A 24,293-nucleotide genomic window follows, 5' to 3' on the forward strand; every position below is an offset into this window, starting at 1 on the left:
GAGAGCCCAAAGGTGCGTACCACTATTTATGTCCAATACTGTAGAACTCGATATCGATCGTTTAGATTGTGGCTAAAAATTGTAGACGGTTTTCCATCAAACTGCCACTTGGTTTTTTTTTTTTAATTAGAAAACATGTCTTTGATGTTGCTAGAAATTAGAATGTCCCGAATGAAATATTCGAGCTCGTTCTCCGATAATTAAGAGAAAACACAACATAGCAGCGGTGTGTCTGAACTGAAAACGTTAGAAATTTCGTGTAATGAGTCCAACGTCAAGCTCCAGGCGCCACAAAGTCGGCTGTAATTATCGATGATACGTATTTTTTTCTGACCTATCGAACAATAGAAATTCGCGGTCTAATTTTCGGTGGCGTTCGATGGCATTGTGTAATTTTCTTCGTACAGCGAGAGTATTAGGCAGGTGTATCAGATGGAAAGTACACCAAGTACACTTTCCAAGTGCAGTTCCAAGAACCAGTTTCCAAGTGAAACTTGGAATTAGCAAAAGTAACCAGTAGCAATCTTCCCTTACGTCGATCGTTATTAATCATCAATATCATTATTAATATATTTATGACGACAAGAGTACATAGATACCTGCGTCGAAGAAATTAATACATATTTATAAAAGAAGAAACGCGGGCATTGAACAGATTCAATTGGAAAAGAAGCGATCGATCGGTCGATATCAAAACGCATCGAAGAGAGTTTCATAGCGATACCTGAAACCTTAGTTGTCGAATAAAAAGGAATTGAAACACAGCGATATCTAAAGAATCACCGCAACTTTTGATATCCGATTAAAAACTTGAACTGCGCTACCGTGTGACATTTTTCGTAAGATTATCGGATGCGGAGTGGCCGAATAAGATCAAATTCAACGTAAATCTCTAGGTAAATGTACGCCTGAATTACGTAATTGTATTTGCACGAATGAAAAAGTCAGCGATGGACAATACTTCGAATAGTAAATGTATAACAACTTGCTCGCAATAAAGCCTCGATTATTTTTCGAAGAAAAAAATAATAGCGGAAGCAAAGTTGTCCACCTAAGTTCACAATTATTCTGATCCTTCTTTTCTAATATGCTCGCACACCGGCGTACGCGTTTGTATGTTTTACGTATGTGCCAGTTTATGCGCATAGCATGTCTGTTCGTGGCACGAACAAATCGTGCCATCGTCATTACCAACCATTCGCTGCCACGGAATGACAGCGCGACGTGCCAGACGGTAGTTGATCATCGTTATCATCAAGCTCCATCGGGCAACGTGCTGCTTGAAAGCGCATTTCGTTTGTAAATTTCAAATGGCTGACAATTTATAGGCACATTGCCAACAAACTGCTAACTCGGACACCTTGTTCATTGAAACGCTCGTCAATAGAGTTACTTTACATGCTGGTTGGACGTGAGGCACGGATCCCCAAACCGCCGTTTCTTCGTCTTAGATTTATTTTTCCTAGTTGGGCAGGTACCGCTAACGATTGCGCAAACCAATGGATCGACGTTCAAAGAATCGAATCGAGAACTCTGCGGGGTCGCGATGGCGTCGACTTCCGAATTCGATTCCATGTACGCTTCATCATAACGCCGTACAAGTGTTTTCTCGTTATACAGGGCAAATCGTGAAAAACAGAACACCCAAATATCTCTGTTGAGTTCGAAGGTACGAACAGTGTTGCGAAAGGAATTGATGTTTTCGTGGAATAAACATAGTTGTCATACTTTTTATTCTCGAAAGTCGATCTTTCCTCGAGTTATCGGGGTCATTAATGTCTTTTTTTTATGGCAATTAAAACTTTGTCCCACTTAAAACATTTAATATTTACACCTCCTAAGTTGTTTCACTCCAAATTTCTATATTGAAAATCGTATCCCGTTACATGGTTCAATTCCTGTCGATGTCTGTTACAATATGCAAAGTCTAGATACCGCAGTTCCATTGGAAAAAGATATTTTATGACCGTAACAACTCAAGGAAAGTATAACTTTGGAGAATGAAAATATGACGACTATGTTCATCCCATAAAAACATCTTACATCCGTTCGAAACCTTTTTCATATCTTCGGAGCCAATAGAGAATAGAAGACATTCAGGTGTTCTGTTGCTCGTGACTCAGCCTGTATAACTACTACTACAATCACTACTTGATTGTATTAACATTGTCGGAATACCGTTCAAAAAAATGGCGAAAAAAAGAAAATCGTAATTATTCTTAAGTAACGAAAGTAACTTTAGGTTGAAGATTTTTCGGAATTGTTCGACGCTAAACGTTACAATTCGTGTTTGGGACAACTAATTTGTTAACCGACACCAGGGAACACCAATCGTTTTCCACAAAAGCGTTACCATTCGTCGTTATCATTATTCGAACGCTTAGTAACGGTTAACTACGTTCATCTGAAAATAATTGCATTAGTTGGACTCTTTCGTCGCGATGGAGGTCGACGCAAGGAATAATTTTAATTTCGAATCGGAGCAAGGAGTCTGAAATCGGAAAGATAATTTTTAATTCTCATGTTTGGGTTCAACGAAATTCTTCTTACCGCACTTGACGAGTAACGAATATAATTAAATAGTAATCCATCGGAGAATATTTAGTCGCGATCAAACTACACGTTAATCGTATCAGCGATTAATGGACCGTCCAATTAAAATATTATCGTATGCTGGAAAATTGGTTACCGTTACAATTTTCCTTACAACTAAACGTGAGTGCAGTTTTCGTTAACAACATGACTGGAAAGTGGATTATCTTTTACCGCTGTATCGAGCTTGGGCGAATTTCGCTTTTTCCTTGATCGTTATTCGATTTTTCACGATACGTAGGAACCAGTGGTCGGTTTTAATAAACAAGATTGGAAAGTATAACTGACGTAAAAAATCAAATTGTCCACATAATCACCTGTTGCATTTTCTCCGCTGGGCCGGATACGCGCGTCGTAACGTCCTGGTCCTAGAATGTTGTCTAATACCTCCTTCTCCTTCATCCGGAAGTTCACCACCTTTGCACCAGTAGCACATCTGCAACCACAGGTAATCGGTTTTGCGTAAAAATGTGTATTAGCATGAATTTTACTCGTACTTACTAATCTACAAGTAGATTCGTACTGTAGTTACAAAATTCCAGGACAAATTAAAGAGGTGTTCTGGTTTGAACGACCGAAACGTAACCGATCATCTTCTTTGTATTTTTTTCATTGACAATTGTTTTATAATAAATACGAATACAACTTCTATATAATACATAATAACTAAAAATAGAGAAACGTAAATAAATAATTTTATTATTGTTTCATTTACGCCGAAATGAATTGAAAATATTACTAAATGTACTTTAAAACATGTCTAAAATATTCTCAAAGTTGTAAAAACATTATGTAACATCATATAAATTCCTCTTTGTAAAACAAAATATCCCAAGAAACATTTAATACTTGAACTCGTAATGTGGTTTCCTTCCTTAACAAACAGAAATATATAATAGAAGAAAATATGTTGTCGTTTGTCGGGAGAAATATGCTGTCTAAGTAGATTTTCCAGTACAAGAAGGAGTCGAAACACGGGAGAAATGTGGTGAAAGGCTGGCTACGTACTAGAAACGTAGCAGCATCACCGTGGCCAGCTCAATCGACTGACCTAAATCATATCGAACACGTATTGAGCGAACTAGGAAGTAGCGTTAAAAGCACAAAGCTTAGCAAGGGAAACGAGTTGTTGTAGCCTTTAAAAGATGAACGGATAAAAATTCCGAATCAATACGTTTGACCGTCTTAACGAGTCATTGCCTCCGAGATGTGGAGCAGTGATTGCTACAAAGGGCATGGCGCCAAAGCGTCAAAGCTCAATCGTAGCTTCTATTATTAGTAAACCGGAATTCTGTGTTTCTACCGAGAGCTACTTGTTATTTCTACTTCTAATAACTACGGATGTACTGCAGACTACGGATGTTTATGCAAATTCATATTTTCACAGATAAGGAGCTGAAAACATGAAACCATGTCTTATCTTCTAAACAATATAACGTATGTATTTTTGACGGCTGATATTTCGTATATTTTTACACTTGTCAATATCCTCCTAGATTTTCCTTTATATTCGTCCCTATAAATTTTACATGCGAGCATTCGCTACCGACAGAAACGTTTAGAAACGTTACTATCAGTTTTTCTTTTTCTTTTTTTTTTTAAATTGAAAGTTACACTTAACATATGCTAAAGTATATGTAAAAAAGTATATGTACCTTGATTCGTGTATCAGGATTGTTAGTAACACCAGTAAGTTCAATACTCCAGGCCACATTGCGGCAGCCTGTAACCCAGAAACAAACATGCAATTAATGATCGATATACCATTCGTTGAAATAATGCATATATATTGCAAACGCTAGTCCGACACTGGTATTCAATTTTTGACGATAATGAAATCGAATCGTACTATTTTCACTTCTCCGTTACACGAATAATATAAATCCGTCACTCTTGTTCCAACGAACACGGAAACACGTTATCGATGGGCTACCATTGTTACTCGGTAAGCGCGCTGAGTGCGATTCCCATCGAGTTTTGTGAATATTTCTAATCCAACTGAGCGACTTTATAAACCACGCGACTAACCTTCGTTCTTGATGCTATGGAATTAGAACCAAACGATTCAGCGAAAAATAGAAACGAGGAAGTTTTGTCTAGTTGAAACAAAGCCAATGTGTACGTACATACGTATGCACAGAGCTAATATTAATACGTATGCTCGTATTAATATTCGGACATTATAGTACTTATTCGTCATTGTCGTCGTGTCGTCGCGTGGTTTGTGGCTGGTCACAACATGGACCACGACGGAAATTAAATGCGGACTGTCTTTACTTCTTTGTTGTGAATTGATTTATTTTTTCAATGCGAACAGGTTAACACGAAGGTTGTATGGTTTCTGTTTTGAGCGAAGATTAAATCGGTTCTTCCTCGATACGCGAAGAAATTCGTTCGAATGTTGGATCAGTTCTGTGTCTCGTCTAGATCACCACCTCCCTCTCGATACCCTAGACATAGCATTTAGAGAAAGACGGAGTACGACGTAAGAAGTTTCTAAGCCCAAAAAGTGGCAGAAACTTCTTCCAAATTAGTAGCCGTAGAGGTGTGAATTTAAAATATTGTTTATGTTATGAAACAAAGCTTACTCGTAAACCGTGTGTATTTCCCAAAAATGCTTACTCGTCAAAGGGTTAAACCTTGTTATACCTATTTCATCAAAGTTTAACGAAGCACCAATTTTTCAACTCGAGAAGCTGTTCGATATTTCCACGTACGCCTGGAAATGCTTTGACCTATTCTATTTTCCGCGTTATAATTAGCATGCTCGCACGGTTTGTTCGTGAAATAACTACCCTTTTATATGTGTACATTAACTTTGATCAAATTTAAAGCTCCCGATACTTATCGAAGGTGGGAGGCGTTATTTAACGTTACTAACAAGAAGAAAAATTCGTTCAACTTCGCCGATAGCGCGTGTGCCGTGTGACCAGTAAAAATTGACTTCGTAAATATTCAAACGAAATCACTTGACTTCAATAATTACGTGACGTTCTGCCACTCGAAGGTGACGGACAGATATGTGCATATTTAAGTGCGTGAAGTGGCTCTTTGTTTAGACGAACAACAAGCCAACCGATATTTTTAATTAGAACATCTAACAAGATTCTAACTTAACGAAGTATCATCAAATGGGGTTACTTGCAACACTTTTTCACTTTAAAGCTATACTGTATGAAATGTAACATATTTAAGTGAAAAGTGAATACATCAATATTACAGTTTTAACGATGAAATCATGCAAATGGTTGAGAAACGTCGCGAACTTTTTCGAATACCCGATATATTTATCGTTAGCAGGAAAAAGTATTTTGACATCCGAGCAACTTTCCTAAAGGTAACAATCGTTTTTAAGTAGCAGAAAAGAAGGAAGTAAGATAACTTATCATTTGATACAATATTTCAAACAACATTATTTTACAAGTGGCCAGATCTGTTATACGCTCGTTCCAAGAGTTTTCATTTTCACGTATGTTTTCCTTGAAAACGAAGCTTGGTAGAAAGAGATTGCGTGGAACGTTTCAATTACATTTTTTTCCACGAAGAATCACTCTCCGCCCGTAATTACACCATTTTGCAGAACACCTTGCACGTATCGACGCGTAAATCTAGCGGTATTTCGCTTGATTAAAATTAACGCCGACCGACGATGGGTGGGCGTAAGCAGGAAAAGTAATTACTTAAAAACGCGTTTGTATATCGAGGAATTGTTTGATAAAGCAATTTGTTCACTCTTTGCTCGAGCACTCTCGAGGAGTAAAAATACAAACACGTATTCCGCATGTATACGCCACCACCGACAAAACACCAGCGATGCCCATGAGACGAGATAAATCTCGATCTCGGTTCGATCTCGTCCCGATTTCGAGATGTGATTCGAGATCGAGATTACTTGTAACATTCAGACAGATATGGTCGATTGGTTCGAATATCGAAGAATATCTATTCAATCTTCGTATGATAATACGATTCATAGTCTTTTGGAAAGTAGTTGTTGGATTGGAGAGTCTAACAAAATTTGTTTTCTTTATGGGTGTCATTGTTGGTTGACGTTGGTTAAATTCAGTAAATAGAACAATATTCTGTATTACTTTGGCTACCTGCCATTTAATGAATTTTTTATTTGTCGCGTTTCTACTTAGAGGAAACGAAACAAAAATTCAATAAAAAAATTGTCAAGTAGCATGTGATCATCCATGGCACTAGACAAATAATTGTATCGGAAATAACGGTTCGAAATAAATTATTTTACACAGTCATTTCTTATTTTTATTTCAAATAAAATTGGCCCAGGCTGGCGTATACCTATGCGAGCGCGTCTGACCATTATCGACTATTTCTACTTCGAGCTGATGTTTGTAAACATCGACAGCGATATTATCTAACGTAACTGGTTCCGAGACAATCAAATCGAATAGTATCGCGAAACAATCAACTACAGACACGTAAAGTTGTATCTAAAATATTCAAAATCAATTTTCTCGAAAATAACACGCCGCCCGACAAAATTTTATTAGGGCGTTGTACTAACTCCGTTATATCTCATTCTTCGAAGAGCCCGTTGCTAACGTGTACCGATTTTTGACCTATATCGGATAAAAGTATGTCTCGTACTACGTAATAAGAACAAATATTTTTAATTCGCTGTATACGGTACGGCGGTTGAGTTAAAAAGATCGCAATTATTAAATTTGTAGCAGTACACCGAATGTATTTCTAATTATTCTAAAAGCTTTTGTTAATCCGAACACCCTTTGTCCGAAACATTTATAACAAAGATAAGACGATCAATGTAAGCATCAAGAAATGCTTATGTTGCGATGTTTTGAAGTGTTGTTTGGCTGTCGGTAAATCGATAAAACAACGTATAGAGAACGTAAATGGGAACGAAAGGTACATTCTCTTGGAGGATCGAATAAATTTGACTAAAAACGTACACTTTATAATAATAAATGGAAATATCGAATACTGTACTGAGTTAGGGTTTCTGAAGCACCGAATTTTTTTTAAATCACCATTTCCGATTTTTTATTTTACGAAAATAAATCAAATAGATCGTCGAGGTCAAGTTTTATTAAATATTTGGTAGTCAAATCGCAATAAATCCGTTGAAAACTCAAAATATAATAAAAGAAAAAGAAAAACAATTCATATCTTTTCAGATCTCTCTTAGCATCGAATAAAAAATTCGTCCTTTAGTGGAAGATCTTTCGTGTTGTTTACTGGACTAGTCGTTTCGAAATTAAATATGAGCAAACCATCGATGCATGATGGTACGAGATCGTCAATTGAACGTATTTCATATTTGAAATAAGTCGCGTATTCAGAGTTGTGATGCGAGTTGTTCAGTGAGAACGAAATTGAAATTCCATCGAATAATAGAAGCGTAAACCATACGTTATCGTTGAACGAGCACAAATACTAGCTTTCGCTTTGTACTTTTTTTTTTTTTTATAAGCCTTCAGAGATTATCTGAAAAGAGCTCTGAAAAATGCTGCCCGAGAAAGTCGAATAACTGTATGAATTTTTAATGAATTTTCATGCTCGGTTGTTTAGGATTTTTAAATACGAATGCTGGGTATACATCCTCCTGGGATGAGATACAGTAATGTGCAAAAGTCTTAAGCCGCTCGTAATATAGTATATTTTTTACCTACATTTTTATCGCTAAAGAGAGGGAACAAACGTCGATTTAGCTTATATATTTTATTTTACCAATATTATTGTACAGCGTACCATCTGAAATTAGATAAATCCTTAGAAATTAGATCCTCCTTAAAGAAGAAAATCTGCCTACTGGAAATCTGGCTATTTGAACACATGGACAATTTTCTGGTAATAAGTTTAAGAGCATTCGAAAGAAAGATATCTAATGCAATAGTCGTAATTTTTGTATGAAAAAAAAAAATATATATATCTTAAAGCACACGAACATAAATACAGATGTATATAAAGCACAATAACAAATGTACGTCGTATCCATTTCATCGAGATGGATCTGTCGAAGTGTAACGCAAGCTTCACACGATGGCCAAAGACTTTTGCGCGATACTGTAAACGTTGCCTTGCGATTTCCCAACTCCAAAGCGAATACGACAACACCGAATAAGTAAAATGCGTCGCAATTACTCGGAGCACGAGATGTATATAACATCACGGTGATATTTGTCGAAACACTCGGCGTGTCCTATAAATTCGCGTTTACGAATTCGACCGAGGCGAGACAGTTCGGTGGCGAAATAAAGCGGATGGTTCGCAACAACTGGGTAACCCAACTTTCATACGGAAGTCGAGGAATCCATATCTCTCGTTACATACGACACCCCCTCCGTCGCTCCTCCGGCAACGAGAAGCTCCATCTCATTTCGCCGCTCTATCATTTCCATCCGCATCCCCGTTCCATCTGTCGACCTATACCTCGACGTTACTACTCGACCGTGCGAACAAACTGGCCCCCGCTCGCCGATTTTCCTATCGATCCCGTTCCAGCCTATGGGCCTATCCTTTCACGAGATCCGCGAAACGACAGATATCCGCCTAACTGGAACATCTGACGCCACCCCGGCCGCATCTGCTCGCGAAACTCGATTAACACTCGTGTAACGAGCCGCGAGATTACCCTTTAATCCTGACCCCGTTCGCGGCGCAGTTCTGCATTTTGGTTTCCACGTACGTACGTGGGTGGTGGCCCGCGGAATCGTCGATGCGCGTAACGGGTTTCGAATAACCGTGGACGGCGGTAATCTAGGCCAAACGGAAAAACACGGGAAACGCGTGAACGGAAAGTGTTGTTACCTGGAGAAGCTGATAATCCTAATCAACGAGGGTTCCGTGGTGCAGTGATACTGGCATGGCGCTCTCCGGTACGACACTGGAGCTCTACTCGACTCGTCAAGTGTCCTGCCTCGGAAGGTTCGTCTCCTGGACTGCCACCGTTCAGAAACCTACATATACTCACACCTACTACCTGGTCGCTGGCACGCTATTGATCCTTGCCCAGACACCCGCCGACCCACGCAGACGCTCAGCGTTGCCGCGTCGCTTTAGCAACATGACGTCATTCCGCTACCCCGGACTCTCCACCGCGACGAGCTACCGTCCCTCGTCCTTTTCTTCCTTCGTTTCGTACCGTTACCACCAGTCGCCACCTCGACACTCCTACCGTCTCTCATCTACCAACTCGATCTACCTTTTCCTTACAAATACACACATTTCTTACTTCGCAATTATTATGTAATATGTCTCGCAGCTAATCGAACCATAGAGATATTGCAGACGTTTAGAGCAGGGTAGCCAGGCCAAAAGGGAGGGAAAACCGCGGTATCTTACCTGTCTCTGTTTTAAATCTTTTTCTATTAACGATAAATGGGTATCGTTTGTACTTTTAATGATTACATATATATTTTACATTAATATTAATAAAAGCACAGAGATGAATAGGTTACCATTTCCATTCTCTTTCTAATGGTAGGACATTTCCACTTACAGACGGGCCTGTGTCTCCCCTGATCTACCTATTGGGTTAGCCAAAAGCGAGACACGTCTCTCATCCTCCAACTCGATCGTCCTTTTCCTTATAAACACGCTGATTTCTTACTTTGCAATTATTGCTCGCAGCTGATCGAACCATAGAGATATTTAGAGATATATTGGATACGTTTAGAGTGGGGTAGCCAGACCAACGTTCAAAGAAAACCGTGATATTCTACCTGTCTCTGTCTACCAGCGCATTTTTATATATTTCTCTGTTAACACTTTAACGTCCGCTCACACAGTATGTGTGTGATGCTATCGCCAAAGATTATTGACCAGCACCGTACTATCTGTGTGATGATTTATGAATGTAAACAAGTGTGGATGCTGCTATTGGGTTCGTTTTTTTATTGTCTGTTTTTAATTTTAGATTTTTTTAAATAAACACTGTGCCGTCTAGGTACACTACAGTTGTGTGCCACGAAAATTATGGAGTTATTGTCGTTGTTTTTTGGTTTGTTTTATGTATATGTTCGCATATATTGAATTATTTCGTGAATTTACGTAAAACTTGTTTAAATTAATTCTTAAAAAATATTACCGAGTTTAATACAACTATAATTTCAAAATCAAATTCCTTCACTTATACAATAATAATTCAAGCTCTCGAGAGGACTTCTTACCCATAGCAGTCTGATCTACTATCCACCCTTGGTATTGAAATTAATACAATTATATGAAAAGCAGAGAGTGAGACATGGAATAATGATTCTGAGCCCGACTGGAGCTGAAAAAATAACGTGAATATATCCACCCTGATGAAGGCCTTAACGCAGTGTGGTGATTTTCATACATAATTAGACTTGAGAGCATCTATAAAACTATTAATAGAGTTTTCATAGTATTCTTTTTTTTAAAAACTTAGGAATTACTCTTAATGTACTTATAAGTAATTCAAATTTCGCGCGCTTTTTCTGAAATACAACCGTCGCCATCTAGTGGCAGAAAGGCCGAACTATATTTCGGAGTATGGTCAGCGCCTCTATCGGGAAAACGCTCAAGTTTGTCCTCGAATAGTTCTTTTTTTCACTTCTAGATGGCGCTTTTTTATGGTAATTACCGACACCTGTAATTACAAACTATTCGAGAACAAACTTGAGCGTTTTCCCGATAGAGGCGCTGACAAAACTTTGTAAAATAGTTCGGCCTTTCTACCACTAGATGGCAACTGCTGCTTAATGGAAAAGCGCGCGTAATTTAAATTATATAAGGTAGCAATTGTTTAAAAGATATTTTACTTAAATTACTTTATATATTTTTGTAGTTGTTATATGTAAATAGTAACTCATATAACTTTATTAAGATACTTTACTTTCAAATATTCTCGAAGTTAAAAAACATTAAACAAATTTGATGTCCGAATTTGTGAATTCAAAAACTTGTACGCTAAAAATTGGTATCCAAAGACGTCTTGAATTGTGAATATGATTTAATTCTACAGTTTCTTTAGGAAACAAACCAAATCATTATTGCAATTGATTTTTGTCAGTTATTTTTATAATAATAATATTTATCCTAACGTATTTAATAAGGGTAAATGAAACATCACAATAACAAAAGAAAAAAAGTACAAGAAAAAGTGCTGAGCAAATGCTCAAATATATTGTATTAAGGACAATAAATTTATACAGTATGTTTTAAGCGATACTGCTGGCATTTGATGCAATCCTGGGCCACAAATCTGCACATTCTTTCGCAACAGGTCCTGTAATAGCTGATCCTTTCATTTCACCTTTATTATTCACTATAACACCTGCATTGTCCTCGAAGTATATAAATACTCCGTCCTTCCTCCGAAATGGTTTCCGTTGCCTTATTACCACTGCAGGCATTACTGTGAAAGAGAATAATATACTTAGTACTAAGAAATTAGATAATTTAATAAACTGGAAAATTATAAAACTGATAAATAAATGTAAACCAAAAATGACATAAAACTGTTTAAATAAATGATTACTACTTTGTAATATCAGATTACAGTACCAAAAAGAAATATGTAGGAAATATGCCTATAGCTACATAAGTTGCAGAGTTGCTTGTGGTTGATAAATAAATTCACAAATAAAAGATAAATTACCCTTTTTTCTGAGTTCAGGTTTTCCCTTCTTCACAGTGGCAACAATCATGTCACCTGATCCTGCAGCTGGTAGGCGATTCAATCTGCCCTTAATTCCTTGAACTGCGATGACATATAAATTTTTCGCACCTGTAATAAAATTATTTGTTATATATATATAGATTCTATATTTTCTTATCTACATATTTAATAAAATCACCTCTATTACAGATACATGCACTTACTAATAGGTATACATCAAATTTGACTGATATTTAATATAGAAACAACTAAACTTAAGAATACTTAATCATGCAAAACTCAATTTATTAATATTTCATATACTAATAATTCCATTACTGACAGTACTGGAAAAATAAACAATAATACATTTTATTTTGTAACAAATGATTAAATTATTATTTTACCCTTATGGGAAGTAATATTATTTCACGCTTGAGAAGCAATTTCAGAAGTTTGTGTAATAAATGCTCCATATTAAATAATTCTAGTGCTCACGAATAACGTGTTTTCTTTCTATCAAATGCAAAAGGTGATTCATTTAAAATATTTTAGAAGAATGACAATCATCGTCCATGTGTTATTCTCAGCCATAACATGATTAGTTTTTGAGGTTATCCGTTACTTCCACGATTTTTAGAAACTACTTACCAGTATTATCGGCACAATTGATGACTGCGCCGACTGGCAAACCTAGCGATATCCTAAATTTCGCTCCAGCGGAACCACCACGTCCTTAAAGAATAATAATTTCATGTTAATCGTTGATATCGATGTACACGTATACGCGGATTTGTCTACCGACACAACAATATATTTTTCCATGTTGCATTATTATTAACAGAAAATTATTCCTGTTATTGCACATGGCAAACGTTCTTCCACTATTTGTATAACTCATTTTAAGCTTATAACGTATCTGTGGACGGATTTCTTTGGATTCTTTACGACCGGGAAAACCAACTTACCTCTCTTCGACATCTTGGCGTGTTTCAAAGAAAAAGAAACTGCTGTTTACAGCGCACTAGCCCTCGCGCAGATTTCGTTGAACGTTTCCGGCGCGGAAACACTTACTATATTCAAATCGATACTTTTTCGAATAATCGTAACGTAACCAGTGCTCATGTTACGTACTTATTCAATTTTTCTGTATTCAAATGTTCAAACGCTTTGGTGATTCGAATATTATGTGAATTGTATTCGAACATCAAACTCTTTAAGTCTATCCGTTTTTAAACTTTACTTATGATATTTTATTAATCGGATTTCTACTTTTATATTAATGTAGAGGAACTATGTGGTTTCATACATTTTTCGCCGATAAACCACTTTTTTCTTGGAATCACCATATTTATACTTAATCTAAATCTAATCGCAAATGTTTCATTGTACTTTTTGCAAGTATGAAAATTTATTCTAAAAAATTTATTTTATCGCGTATTTAAAAATTTTAATTTATAAATTTGAAACATATTCAACGAATTCAGTCAAAGTTACTAAATCGTAGTTCTTACATACGAAATTTTAAAGAAAAATTATAAAGTTAGAATATTAATTTTTCCAACTCATAGTTTCATGCTATAATGTTCATCGATTGAATATGGGAATATGCGACTTTGAAACAAAAAGTTGTAGAACAAAGAATCTGAAAAAATTTGTTTCTACATATTCTATTTCGCATAATTATTTAAAATCGTTTCGAATTTTCATTTATTATATGATGCTGTTAATAAACATATATATATATATATATATATATGAATGAATTGTGAATTGTAAGTTAATAATGCAGAAAGTATTAGCTATAAAGATTGAATTTTGGTATTCTAATTAAAGTAATTTCTTCAACAGTAATGTAATATGTTCTACAAATATTGATTTCATGACTGCAGTAAAAAGTTTCGATTGCGTTCGACACCATTCGACACTCCTTTGTTCTGTCCACCGAACTAATAGAAGAAAGTAAAATTTTCTATCGTTGTTAGTATCATATTCGATCAAATAAAATGCCCAATGCTCTGTTAAACGATTCTAGAAATTTGGAATTAGAAGGTAATTATTAATCCTATCCCGAAGTTTTTTTATTTCACCTTTCTAGTTTACGTGATACTTAACCTTTATCTGTCGAATAATATTGCTGTATTTTTTATTGATTTCCTGTTTAACATGTCTGTATATGAAACTAAAATAACTATACACAAAACTGTTATGCATTAGATAGTATTTACAATTTTTAAGTGTACGTCTTTGTTTTTTCGTTTTGAAACGCCAATTAAATTATATCTTCTTTTTTCATTTAGCTCAGGAGCCATGGCCTCAAACAATTACTTTATTTCAACCGTACGAAGTAGAACAAATACTGTTACCTGACAGTGCAAACTGTTTAGCTGTACAAGCTTATCTTAAAATGTGCGGTCTTGAATTTCAAATAGAACTAAGAAGCAACGCAGAATATATGTCACCATCTGGTCGAGTACCATTTATTAAATGTGGAGCATTTTATATATCCGAATTTGATAGTATCGTGTCGTTTATAGGAAATAAAGGCATAAGTTTGTCAGATCATCTATCTCCAATTGGCAAAGCAGATATGAGAGCTTATATATCGTTAGTGAATAATATATTTGTAAATGCTGAATTATATATTTGTTGGATCGACGAAATAACTTTAAATGAGGTAACCAAACCAAGGCATGGGAGCGTGTATCCTTGGCCCTTGAATCACTTTTTAAACTGGCAAAAAAGAAAAGAAATCATAAAGAAGCTCAAAGTACATGGATGGTATAATAAGAATTTAGAGGATGTATGTAGCGAAATCAAAAAGTGCTGTGGAGCATTATCCGAGAGACTCAAGGGTAATGAATATTTTTCTGGAAAAAAGTAAGTATAACATAACATAGAATTATTACAAAAGCATGGTTTATTTTGTATAAGTTAATAGGTATCTTGTATTAACTATCTAGTACTTAACTTTAACAATAAAGGAATACACCTTACTTTCTACTACCCTATTTGTGTTTTCAAATCAAAAAGGCCTAATGAAGTAGATGCTTTGGTGTTTGGTCATGTATACAAACTAATCAACTCCAACCTTGGTCCCACTATAGAAGAGATTGCTGCAACCATAAAACAATTTCCTACACTCATTGATCACATGAAAAAAGTTAAATATAACTACTTCCAGTTTGATTTGGCTGAATCTGTTGAAGATTTTGAAGTTATCAACAATCCTTCAAAAGACACCTTATGGAATTGTTCAGAATCTATTGAAACATTACCAACGCTATCAGAAGATTCCTTTATTAAATTATTATCACTTTAAAATCTGCAATATTTGTTGTCATTTTTTCGGTAGACTTGTACAAGTGCATGAAATATACTCTTACATTTTGACATTATTCATTTGTTTGGTTAAATATTCGTAACTGATCAGTTTATTATTCAATTGTATTTAGGACGCCTAATGAATTGGATGCCTTAGTCTTTGGACATATTTTTACAATAATTACAACACCTCTACCTGGTAACATACTGGCGAATATTGTCCAGAACTATCCACTGCTTGTGAATCTCTGCAAACGCATTGAAACTAGGTATTTTCAGCGTTCAGAAGAGTAGATGGAACTACACTCGAACTTCAGATACATTGAACTCAGGTATACTGATTGCACTGATATTAAGTTCTTGTGTTATCTAGGCACCGATGTTAAGAACAAAGGTACAAAACCAGAAATGTGCAGCATTCAATGACTTTGATTCCATTCAGAAAAATAAATTCTTTTATTTTAATTACGAGATTCATATTCAAGGAGTTATTTAGTTTAAAAGGGGGTTAATTCTCACTCTACAAGTTCCTAAAATAACGAAATTATTTTTCTTGCGTTTTCTAAAGCGTAGAGCGTCTAAAATAAATCTAAAAAAGTTATATTGGAAAATTTGTAAAATTGACAAAGTTCTAATATTATGAATAAGCCTGAAGTTACATTGTCCGCATTGTCGTATAACGAAGCGTACAATCTAATCACAGCTTAAGGTAATGCGTTAATCGAAAGTTGAAAAATTATTATTTACAAATAATTTTCAATATTTTAAGAATTTTATGTAAATCATAAGCAGACATCAATTTATAGCTTTAGGCTGTTTATTTTCCGTGAGAGTGCATGCAATGAAGTCACTTCTTCTTTGGTAACTCTAATGGTATATGAGATATAACTATATAAATATATGATAATAATATTGTTGCAGCAACAATAAATAATTACTCGATGTATCTGAGGTCCGAGTTTGGAGAGATAGTAAATTGTATAGTGAATAAGAAAGTGTTAATAGTTACTTGCTATAAGTGTTAACTATAGAAATTATATTAGCGTTGAACACGAAATAACATTATTTTAAGTACGTAATACTGCACGTGACATTTTTCAGCATTTTTTCTCCTCAAGCGATAGGGGTCAAATAAAGTAGCAAAATGTTGAAGGCGAGAAGTAAGTAACACGATTTTGGACATTTTCAAACGTATGTTTTTGGATAACTGCAAGAATACATAACCGAGAAAAGGTATCTCTAAACTTGACATTTCACAGAATGACTTGTCGGAAGTAATGGTAAATGATCGTTATATGACTAGTGTCCATTTTCAACATAGCTGTTAGCAGCATTTATCTCTAATTTAACAGAATCATACTAAAGAATCATCAATACAATATCATTTTGATGTTGAATATGGTTACATAGCGTTAATCGACAATAAGAAGTTTTCCAATCATAGACTTTGTATATATTTTACGTAGATAATGATAATACATTTATCTCTCTTTATATTTTAGATCGTTCCTTTTTTTTATATTTTTGATGAACTTATAAACTCTTATAATTTTTCAATTTACACTAAACCCTGTAGAAAATATATATAATTCTCTATTAATGTGTATCAATTTTTAATGTACATTTATCTTATACAGAATATCTTGACATTATATAATGAAATTTTATTATGTTTCTAGTCAGTTCTTATATGGATTTCTATGATCTATGTAATTGTACTATACGCTTAGAAATTGTATTTAAAATAACATAATGGTGTATTATATGATAATGTCCAATTTAAGTTAAATATAAGTTATTGGAGTAATGTTCAAATGATTTTATATCGTAAAAAGCGAAATTTGAAAATAAATATTTAATACCGATACAACTTTACATTACTGTACGTTAGTATTTGTAATTATTATACTAAGTCTGTTACATACTTCTTGTCTCCAGCGTTTAATTGCAATAAACACCAGTTATAATCCTCATTACATTTTAATTAATCAAACATCTACACAATTAAACATTTGTGTACTAAATGTAAAATTACTCTGTTTTATCTCAACATGTTAAATGTTCTTTGTAATTTAATGTTTGAATATATTCATCGTTTAATGACGAATAAAAGAATCAATAACATAGACACCTGTTCCATACATAACAAGCATGTATTTTTCTTGTACAATCTCCCTACTTTTATTATTTCTATTTCTTGATAGTATCTTTCAGTAACAAATATTACGCCTGAAAGTTGCTATTACAGTGTACACAGAAATATAATTTTACTATTCTAAACAGAAGTGTAAGCGACTTGTGATTTGTTATTCGTTAAAATTGAAGCAATAAAATCATTGCATGAAATAACAAAGTATACGCAAACTTATAGCGATAAAGTTGAACACCGAATCCATTTTCATTTTCGTACAACACTCGTACAAAATTATAACAATCGTTTTGAATTAGTTTCGTTCTATAAATTTATAGCATAGATTTTTTATCAGGTTAATGAAACTTAGTGAAAAATATTCAATATAGAAAATTTAAGCATTTCCACATTTTCTTAATATAAGATTGATCTTACACATCTGTATATTCGTGGTGCGAACGTACATGTGATCTTGAAGTATAGCAAGAACTACAAGATATAAATTCTTATGTTACTTTTGCTAAATTATTTTGCATGGTTGTTTCATTTTGATATAGATCTTCGACTATGAATTACACGCATTTCTATAATCTTATTAAGAGTAGGTATAATGATATAATATCACACACATGTCCATTCAGAACATACATATTATGTATTTGTAATTGAGAAATTACGAATATAAATATATATGCACTCAACTAACCTGTAATCTATACTGATTTATGCTTGTAGTGCTCAACTAAAGCTTCAACAATTATAATTTTAATACACGAATTAAAGATAATCAGACTGAGATCATATTCTTCTACAATGACTAAGTTTGAATCGAAGACTTCGTATTTATTTAGAGATATTTTTAAATGCGCATACTTACATTGCAGTAAATAAATATAGCGTAAAATCACGATAGAAACACAAAAGTACAATCGTTATTATTATCATTTGTAAAATTAATTAATTTATTCAAGAAGGTTTCGAACTTTTCAATATATCACTGTAACACCAAGCTAATTCCTTGTGCAGATGTATTTTTTTAATACACAAAATTGAAATAATTATAAATCAACAATCCCTCGATAAAACGCTGAACATCGGGTCTGCTCGAAATGTTTATAAGAGTGAAGGTATAGAATTTTGTTTTTACAAGGAAAACGAATAGGAATTAATACAACAGCTAGCGCATCTCGAAGCAGAGAAGTTGTTGAGATTAAAAACAATGTGAGCATTTTACAGCAAATTAATGTCATGTGCCTGTTTTAATAGAGAAATTAACTTGTAGAACTATTAGTAATTGTGTACAAATTCATTCACCGAATAACGTCTTCATTTACACAATTCGGAAAAATCCGGCTAACGTAGCATTAAACACAGTCCGAATGTAGTCGTATTTATTCATTTCATATTCTGCGAAAAAACTTCATGGATGGTCTGATAATATTTCCATAGTTACATATTATGTTGTTAGAAATAAATTTTCTAGCTGCGTAAAATTTTGATTTATAGAATTCTGAAGTCATTTATTAAGTTGAAATAAACAATACCAGAGAATTTTACCCATACATTCCCTTCATAGTCATCTATACCAATTCCTGAAATTACTATCTCGAAGTAATCTTCGACTCTGCTTTAAAAAAACGTCTCAAGTTTCGAAAGAGCTTTCATCTTTAGTTAAGCAGCAATACTGGACCTCGAGAAAATAATGAGAATAAGAACATTACTGTATGTAGATGTGACTTTATTTTCGCTATGTATGTACTATGCGTAAAAATAAAAACGTTGTGCGATCAGAAATTACATGTACCTGGAAATTTGCTCTATGTTCGTTTTTTTTATTTGTATCTATTCTACGAGTATATTTGCTTTACATCCGATGAACTTTATTGTTTTTTGTTTGTAATCTATTGCAATAATTTCACATCGCGAGCATTAGCTTTCTTAAGTTACGCTTGTAAATAGATAAATGCATTAAGTGCTTTGTGTGTTTTTCAAATCAATTTTTAAACAATTTCACATAAAACGGTATGCGCTGTATTTACCCGCGTAACGCTCTAATAGTTATTAATATTAAATTTCGATTGGTCTGTATGTAAATTACAAACTTTTTTATTAGATATCGTTTCAATTAATTGGTACCTGCCCAAAGTTTCATAGATGTACATTCTAATACTTACTATATTGTGATACTTCTTCACAATAATTTTTTCAATTTTTATGCATTAAAACCTTAATCTTCAAATGCACTTTTATATTTTAAAACTTATCTTAGAACAAAATCAATTTAAGAAAACGTTATTTGTGCATGTGTAGACAAATTTTTTTTGAAGTGAATACGATCTAGAATACAATGCAATACAAAATTTGATACGTTTAATCGATAAATGAACTTTACTTGAAATTTCATGAAAATTACAGTTGAACAGTAATGTAAACGTTTACATAAGTAGTTTGTGTTTTGGACTTGAATCATTTTTATATTTCTTCACCGGACATACTTATTAATAAGATATTATTGCAAATTATATCATTTTTTTTTTTTTTGGCGTGTATTATTGCACGCTTTGTATTAATATCTTACATTTATCTACTCAATATTTTTAAGATATACATACATGTATATACCGACGTAAGCTGGTACTTCCACATTAATTTTGTGCTTACTACTTAAATTAATCTGGTGGTAAAAAACTAAAAAGTCGAAACTGTTCTCTAATGCGTGGCCTAACGTCCCCTCCCTGCAATAAAATAATTATTTATTTAATTTCTAACGGATATTTTGCATTATTCGATGTAAACGTAAATACTTACCCAGTTTACTAAGTTTTCTAAAAAAGGTAACAACTTCATTAATTCATTATCTGAACGATCAGCAAACCAACTTTCTATTGGGATACCATTTTCCAACTGTAACAGAAATATTTTTTAAGAACAAAGAATGGTTCGTGACATTTCCTTTTATTTTTCTAGATATCAATTTACCTGGTATCCAAATGCTTGCGGACTATTATCAATAATAACAGTTTTAGATAAATCTCTACCCAATATAGACAGATCCTTTATATAGTTTCCATTAACGCAAACACAGTGTTCTCTGAACAGACGGTATTTAATCAACTTCCTTGTAGGATCTAACAGATTCATTAATTTGTTGGCGTAAACTCGTTTACTCGCGGTAAAAAGAATTACTTCATACAGTGACGAAACATGTTCTAAAAATTCACGAAAATATGGCCGTGTTCTGACGAACACTGTGTACGTTACATCTTGAAAGACGACTGGAAAACGAAATGCAGCATCCGAAAGTTCTTGTAAACTGCAGTGAACTAACGTTTCATCCTATGCAACAAAATATCTTGTTATATACTTATACATATGTCCATTTATTCTGTGATGCATTCCACAATCAAATTAAATTTTAAATTTTATTGGTGTTTTTTCTTTTTAATTTTTCATTATCTATTGTTTTATTATCTCAGTTAAATGTGAACATACCAAATCTAATACTAGACTGAATTCTGGACTGCTACGTGTTTTGAGTGGAAGAGCAGGACATCTGGCTCTCATTGCTGGAGTTAAAGGTGGTAAGTGCTTAATGAAGACATACGGGTCGAATGGTTCCCAGTCTTCTTGCACATGAGTAACCATATTTTCCACATCACAACTTTCTACTATTTCTTCGCTACCAACTTCCATGTATTCAACATTGTGGTAATCGCTAACAATGTCATCGGAATTATATTTTTCAGTAACATTTCCATTGGTATCAGGTGAATGGTGATGACTTATGCTGTACATGGTTGATGTACTGTACTTTGTAGTAGTAAAACTTGATTCATATTTTGATGAATGACTGTCAAGAGAATATTGATTTTTCGATAAACTACTGTTATTTTCATTATTGTTGCAAAGTGCGTATTTTCCACTTAAAAAATGCTTTTCTGGTAAGAAAGCACGAGCTCCATACATGGATGTAGAATGTATTAAACTATAGCATTCTTCGGATGTTTCTGTTTCTGTGCAGGAGGAAGCAGAATAATACAGTGAACTGGTATCTGCAATAAAGCAAAATTTCATTAGAATATGTTACATGGAGCGAAAGAAATTAGTATTTAATTTTGCTAAATACATTTACCATTATTCTTAGGATCTTCATTGTCTAATACATATGAAAGGTCTGAATGCGATCCTATAGATGCTGGAGGCATTAGATTTGTCAAGGGTGATACGTTCGGAATGGAAGGCTTAAAGTCATTTATAGTAGATATGGAGGAACAACATGAATCTGTATTTAATATGGATGAGTATAGAGATAAAATAGTTGTATTCCAGTTTTCTTTAGAATCGTCAGTAACTTTAGATACTGTTGTGCATTTTGATGGCTAAAAAAAATTTAAACGATGTATTTTTGACATTCAAAAGTTAAATAATTTACGAAGACTTACAGGAATTGCATCTTTTGCAGATGATCGATGTAATGGAGTTGAAGTAACCATTGACCGTTTTATGCATTTTCTTCTACGAGGTCCTCTCTCTCGTCTAATAGGCGCAGACTTCGCAAAATGTAAAACATTTTCTTTACAAGCCTACGAAGATAATAATCTTTTTAACAAAACTGAATTGAAGTCCTTATATTAACCAAATGGCTTCGATTGTAGTTCTAAGAAATCTAATTGCATAATCATCCTTGCGAGTTAGTCAGTCACTCATTAACCATTAATCGCTGATTAGTTAGAAAGTTTTTTTCGTTTTAAGAAACAGTGAAGTTTGCTTTAATAAATGACCTGCAAAGATCATTTACAGTAAGCTAACAACAATAATACACTTTGAAATATTATAATTGAATAGTAAGGTCTTGGATGGTAACAAGAAAGAATGTACTATGTGTAAAACACGTATATCAAATTTAAAACTTAAACAAAATTTAGTGCTGACCTCTTTCAAAAAATGTGTGCATCTATGCCTCCAACGTGTTAGCCTGCCACATTTGTTTGGCGAGTTAATGCGATGGTTATTATTACTGATAGATGGAAGTTTTCGCAAACTGCCAACTTGTACTCGATGGTTGGAAACTTTGGATCTGGGTACAGTGCTTAAAGTAAAACGACCACGCAGTCTTCTACCAACATGTTCACTTCGTAACCACATTTCAAAGGAATATTTAATTATCCTGAAACAATGTACAAGTATAGAATATTATTTCATAAAAAGATTGTGATAAAAATTAGTATAATTTCTTTCGCTGAATATGTAAAAATGGAAAATATTGAATGCAGAAGATATAACTTTTGTTTCATAAATATAATTATCTAATGAATTCCAAACGTATGTATCTAAAACATTAAACATTAAAAACTGAGTGATATACAGGGTGGAACAGAGAAAGATATAGAAATGTATTTCATTATCTAACAGAGGTTTATTTTTTCATACTATGTAAACGAATTTTTAAATTAGTCCCTGTAAACCCAAGCGATACCAAAGTGAATAAATATATTACTCGTGTTCAGAGAAGTTAATTGTATTTTCTACATCTCAGTGTTGTTTCAAAGATTTATAATAAAAATATTGAATTACAATAAATGGAAAGTCTCATTAAAAGAGACGAGATTATCATTGAAGCGAGGAAGTTGAAAAATTAAGTGAATTTCGGTTCGATGTTATCAATTATTGACGTTTTGTCGTGTCTTAGAAATTGCGCGGGAAAGAAATTCGATCGTATTGTAAAAAGGGGCGTTCCTGATCCACGGTTCCTTGTCGTACCTGTATATACACCTACGTTTAAGCGTCACGTACACAAACACGCCTATGTACACACACTAGTATGTATATATCGATTTATATGCGGTGTGATACCCGGTTACGTTTTCGAACGTTTTCACAGAAACGGTATGTCGTTCTAAAGCGGAATCGAACGATCATCGAGAAGCATGATAAAAGTCGCGTTGGAGGACAAGCCGTACGCGATGCCCGTTTTGCTTTACGTTCTTTGCATCGGCTACAAATCGATCGAAAGTTTGAAAGTGCAATGTTGCGCCGCGGTAGCGGCGGCGGCACCCAACAACAATCGTAACACCTGAAAATTCGCGCGAAAACTATCCTTCGCGAATAGACACTTAATCCATGTTTTAACTACTGTTACCGCTTACCATATCTCTCAATTAACAGACACACTCGTTAAACACTGAAATAACTTAGTACGTTACGATCACACGCGTTTCATTCAAATCCCTCGTCGCGTTAGCTTTTCATCCCCCCCGAAACTAAACAATCATGGCTGCGGCGTCGCTCGAAAATACACCATGAGTCAAATTCAACACTTCTTTAGCGACGTATATTTCGAAACGATCGAATATACGTAAAATTTCGCGAATTTATTCGATATCCAGTACAAGAAATTATACGATAAAGACAATTCCGCGATTTGTTTTCGATGGAAACCTGATTAACTTTTACAAGTTTTCCGGTTACCGATGGCGACATCTACGTTTCCAAGATGGTTACTTTCAATTCTTGCAATGACGCTTGTCCACTAAAAGAAATCGAACGAAGTACCGCCATTCGCATGCCATTTATGCCATTTATACCATTGTAAACCAGAACATTGTACAACAAAACAAAATATGAAGCTAAAAACCT

The 24,293-nt window shown here is 34.2% G+C and overlaps 4 protein-coding genes across 17 annotated transcripts in view; 1 reads left to right on the forward strand and 3 right to left on the reverse strand.

Annotated features, from left to right (window-relative positions):
• Nucleotides 1-9,675, reverse strand: part of LOC128885897 (glutamate-gated chloride channel) — a 47,596-nt gene extending 37,921 nt beyond the window's left edge. For 2 of the 7 annotated variants that reach the window (XM_054140235.1, XM_054140236.1), the window contains exons 1-3: nucleotides 9,388-9,675; nucleotides 4,248-4,315; nucleotides 2,910-3,028 (exon numbers count right to left, since the gene is read on the reverse strand). In XM_054140235.1, coding sequence (XP_053996210.1) covers nucleotides 2,910-3,028; nucleotides 4,248-4,306 — 178 coding nt within the window. In that variant the 5' untranslated portion in view covers nucleotides 4,307-4,315; nucleotides 9,388-9,675. Of the gene's footprint in view, nucleotides 1-2,909; nucleotides 3,029-4,247; nucleotides 4,316-4,441; nucleotides 4,616-9,387 lie in introns of those variants that run through there. The other 5 variants (XM_054140240.1, XM_054140241.1, XM_054140234.1 and 2 more) reach the window with 5 other exon arrangements.
• A 2,018-nt stretch (nucleotides 9,676-11,693) lies between these two features.
• Nucleotides 11,694-13,243, reverse strand: LOC128885907 (60S ribosomal protein L23). Its single transcript, XM_054140273.1, has 4 exons — nucleotides 13,171-13,243; nucleotides 12,854-12,937; nucleotides 12,203-12,331; nucleotides 11,694-11,959 (listed from the first exon to the last, which is right to left on the reverse strand). The coding sequence occupies exons 1-4, from the start codon at nucleotides 13,181-13,183 to the stop codon at nucleotides 11,763-11,765; spliced, it is 423 nt and encodes a 140-aa protein (XP_053996248.1). The 5' UTR covers nucleotides 13,184-13,243; the 3' UTR covers nucleotides 11,694-11,762.
• Nucleotides 13,244-14,049: 806 nt separating this feature from the next.
• Nucleotides 14,050-21,238, forward strand: LOC128885903 (metaxin-2-like). Of its 6 annotated transcripts, none has more exons than XM_054140264.1 (4): nucleotides 14,050-14,254; nucleotides 14,503-14,670; nucleotides 14,740-15,082; nucleotides 15,236-15,649. In XM_054140264.1, exons 1-4 carry the CDS (start codon nucleotides 14,209-14,211, stop codon nucleotides 15,522-15,524), a joined length of 846 nt encoding a protein of 281 aa, XP_053996239.1. In that variant the 5' UTR covers nucleotides 14,050-14,208; the 3' UTR covers nucleotides 15,525-15,649. The 6 variants fall into 6 exon arrangements, with proteins under 6 accessions (XP_053996239.1, XP_053996238.1, XP_053996243.1 ...); XM_054140267.1 differs by lacking the exon at nucleotides 15,236-15,649 and adding exons at nucleotides 15,658-15,795; nucleotides 21,134-21,238 and having other exon boundaries at nucleotides 14,074-14,254; nucleotides 14,503-15,082; XM_054140265.1 differs by lacking the exon at nucleotides 15,236-15,649 and adding exons at nucleotides 15,658-15,795; nucleotides 16,628-17,396 and having other exon boundaries at nucleotides 14,074-14,254; nucleotides 14,503-15,082.
• On the reverse strand, nucleotides 19,383-23,983 carry LOC128885896 (CTD small phosphatase-like protein 2). Of its 3 annotated transcripts, none has more exons than XM_054140230.1 (8): nucleotides 23,804-23,983; nucleotides 22,590-22,824; nucleotides 22,100-22,240; nucleotides 21,790-22,036; nucleotides 21,150-21,709; nucleotides 20,637-20,993; nucleotides 20,466-20,561; nucleotides 19,383-20,392 (listed from the first exon to the last, which is right to left on the reverse strand). In XM_054140230.1, the coding sequence occupies exons 2-8, from the start codon at nucleotides 22,800-22,802 to the stop codon at nucleotides 20,327-20,329; spliced, it is 1,680 nt and encodes a 559-aa protein (XP_053996205.1). In that variant the 5' UTR covers nucleotides 22,803-22,824; nucleotides 23,804-23,983; the 3' UTR covers nucleotides 19,383-20,326. The 3 variants fall into 3 exon arrangements, with proteins under 3 accessions (XP_053996205.1, XP_053996206.1, XP_053996208.1); XM_054140231.1 differs by lacking the exon at nucleotides 23,804-23,983 and adding an exon at nucleotides 23,418-23,776; XM_054140233.1 differs by lacking the exon at nucleotides 23,804-23,983 and having other exon boundaries at nucleotides 22,100-22,438; nucleotides 22,590-22,727.
• Nucleotides 23,984-24,293: the final 310 nt, after the last annotated feature.

Source organism: Hylaeus anthracinus, unplaced genomic scaffold (assembly GCF_026225885.1).
Source record: "Hylaeus anthracinus isolate JK02 unplaced genomic scaffold, UHH_iyHylAnth1.0_haploid 11982, whole genome shotgun sequence".
Classification (NCBI taxonomy): Eukaryota; Metazoa; Arthropoda; class Insecta; order Hymenoptera; family Colletidae; genus Hylaeus; species Hylaeus anthracinus.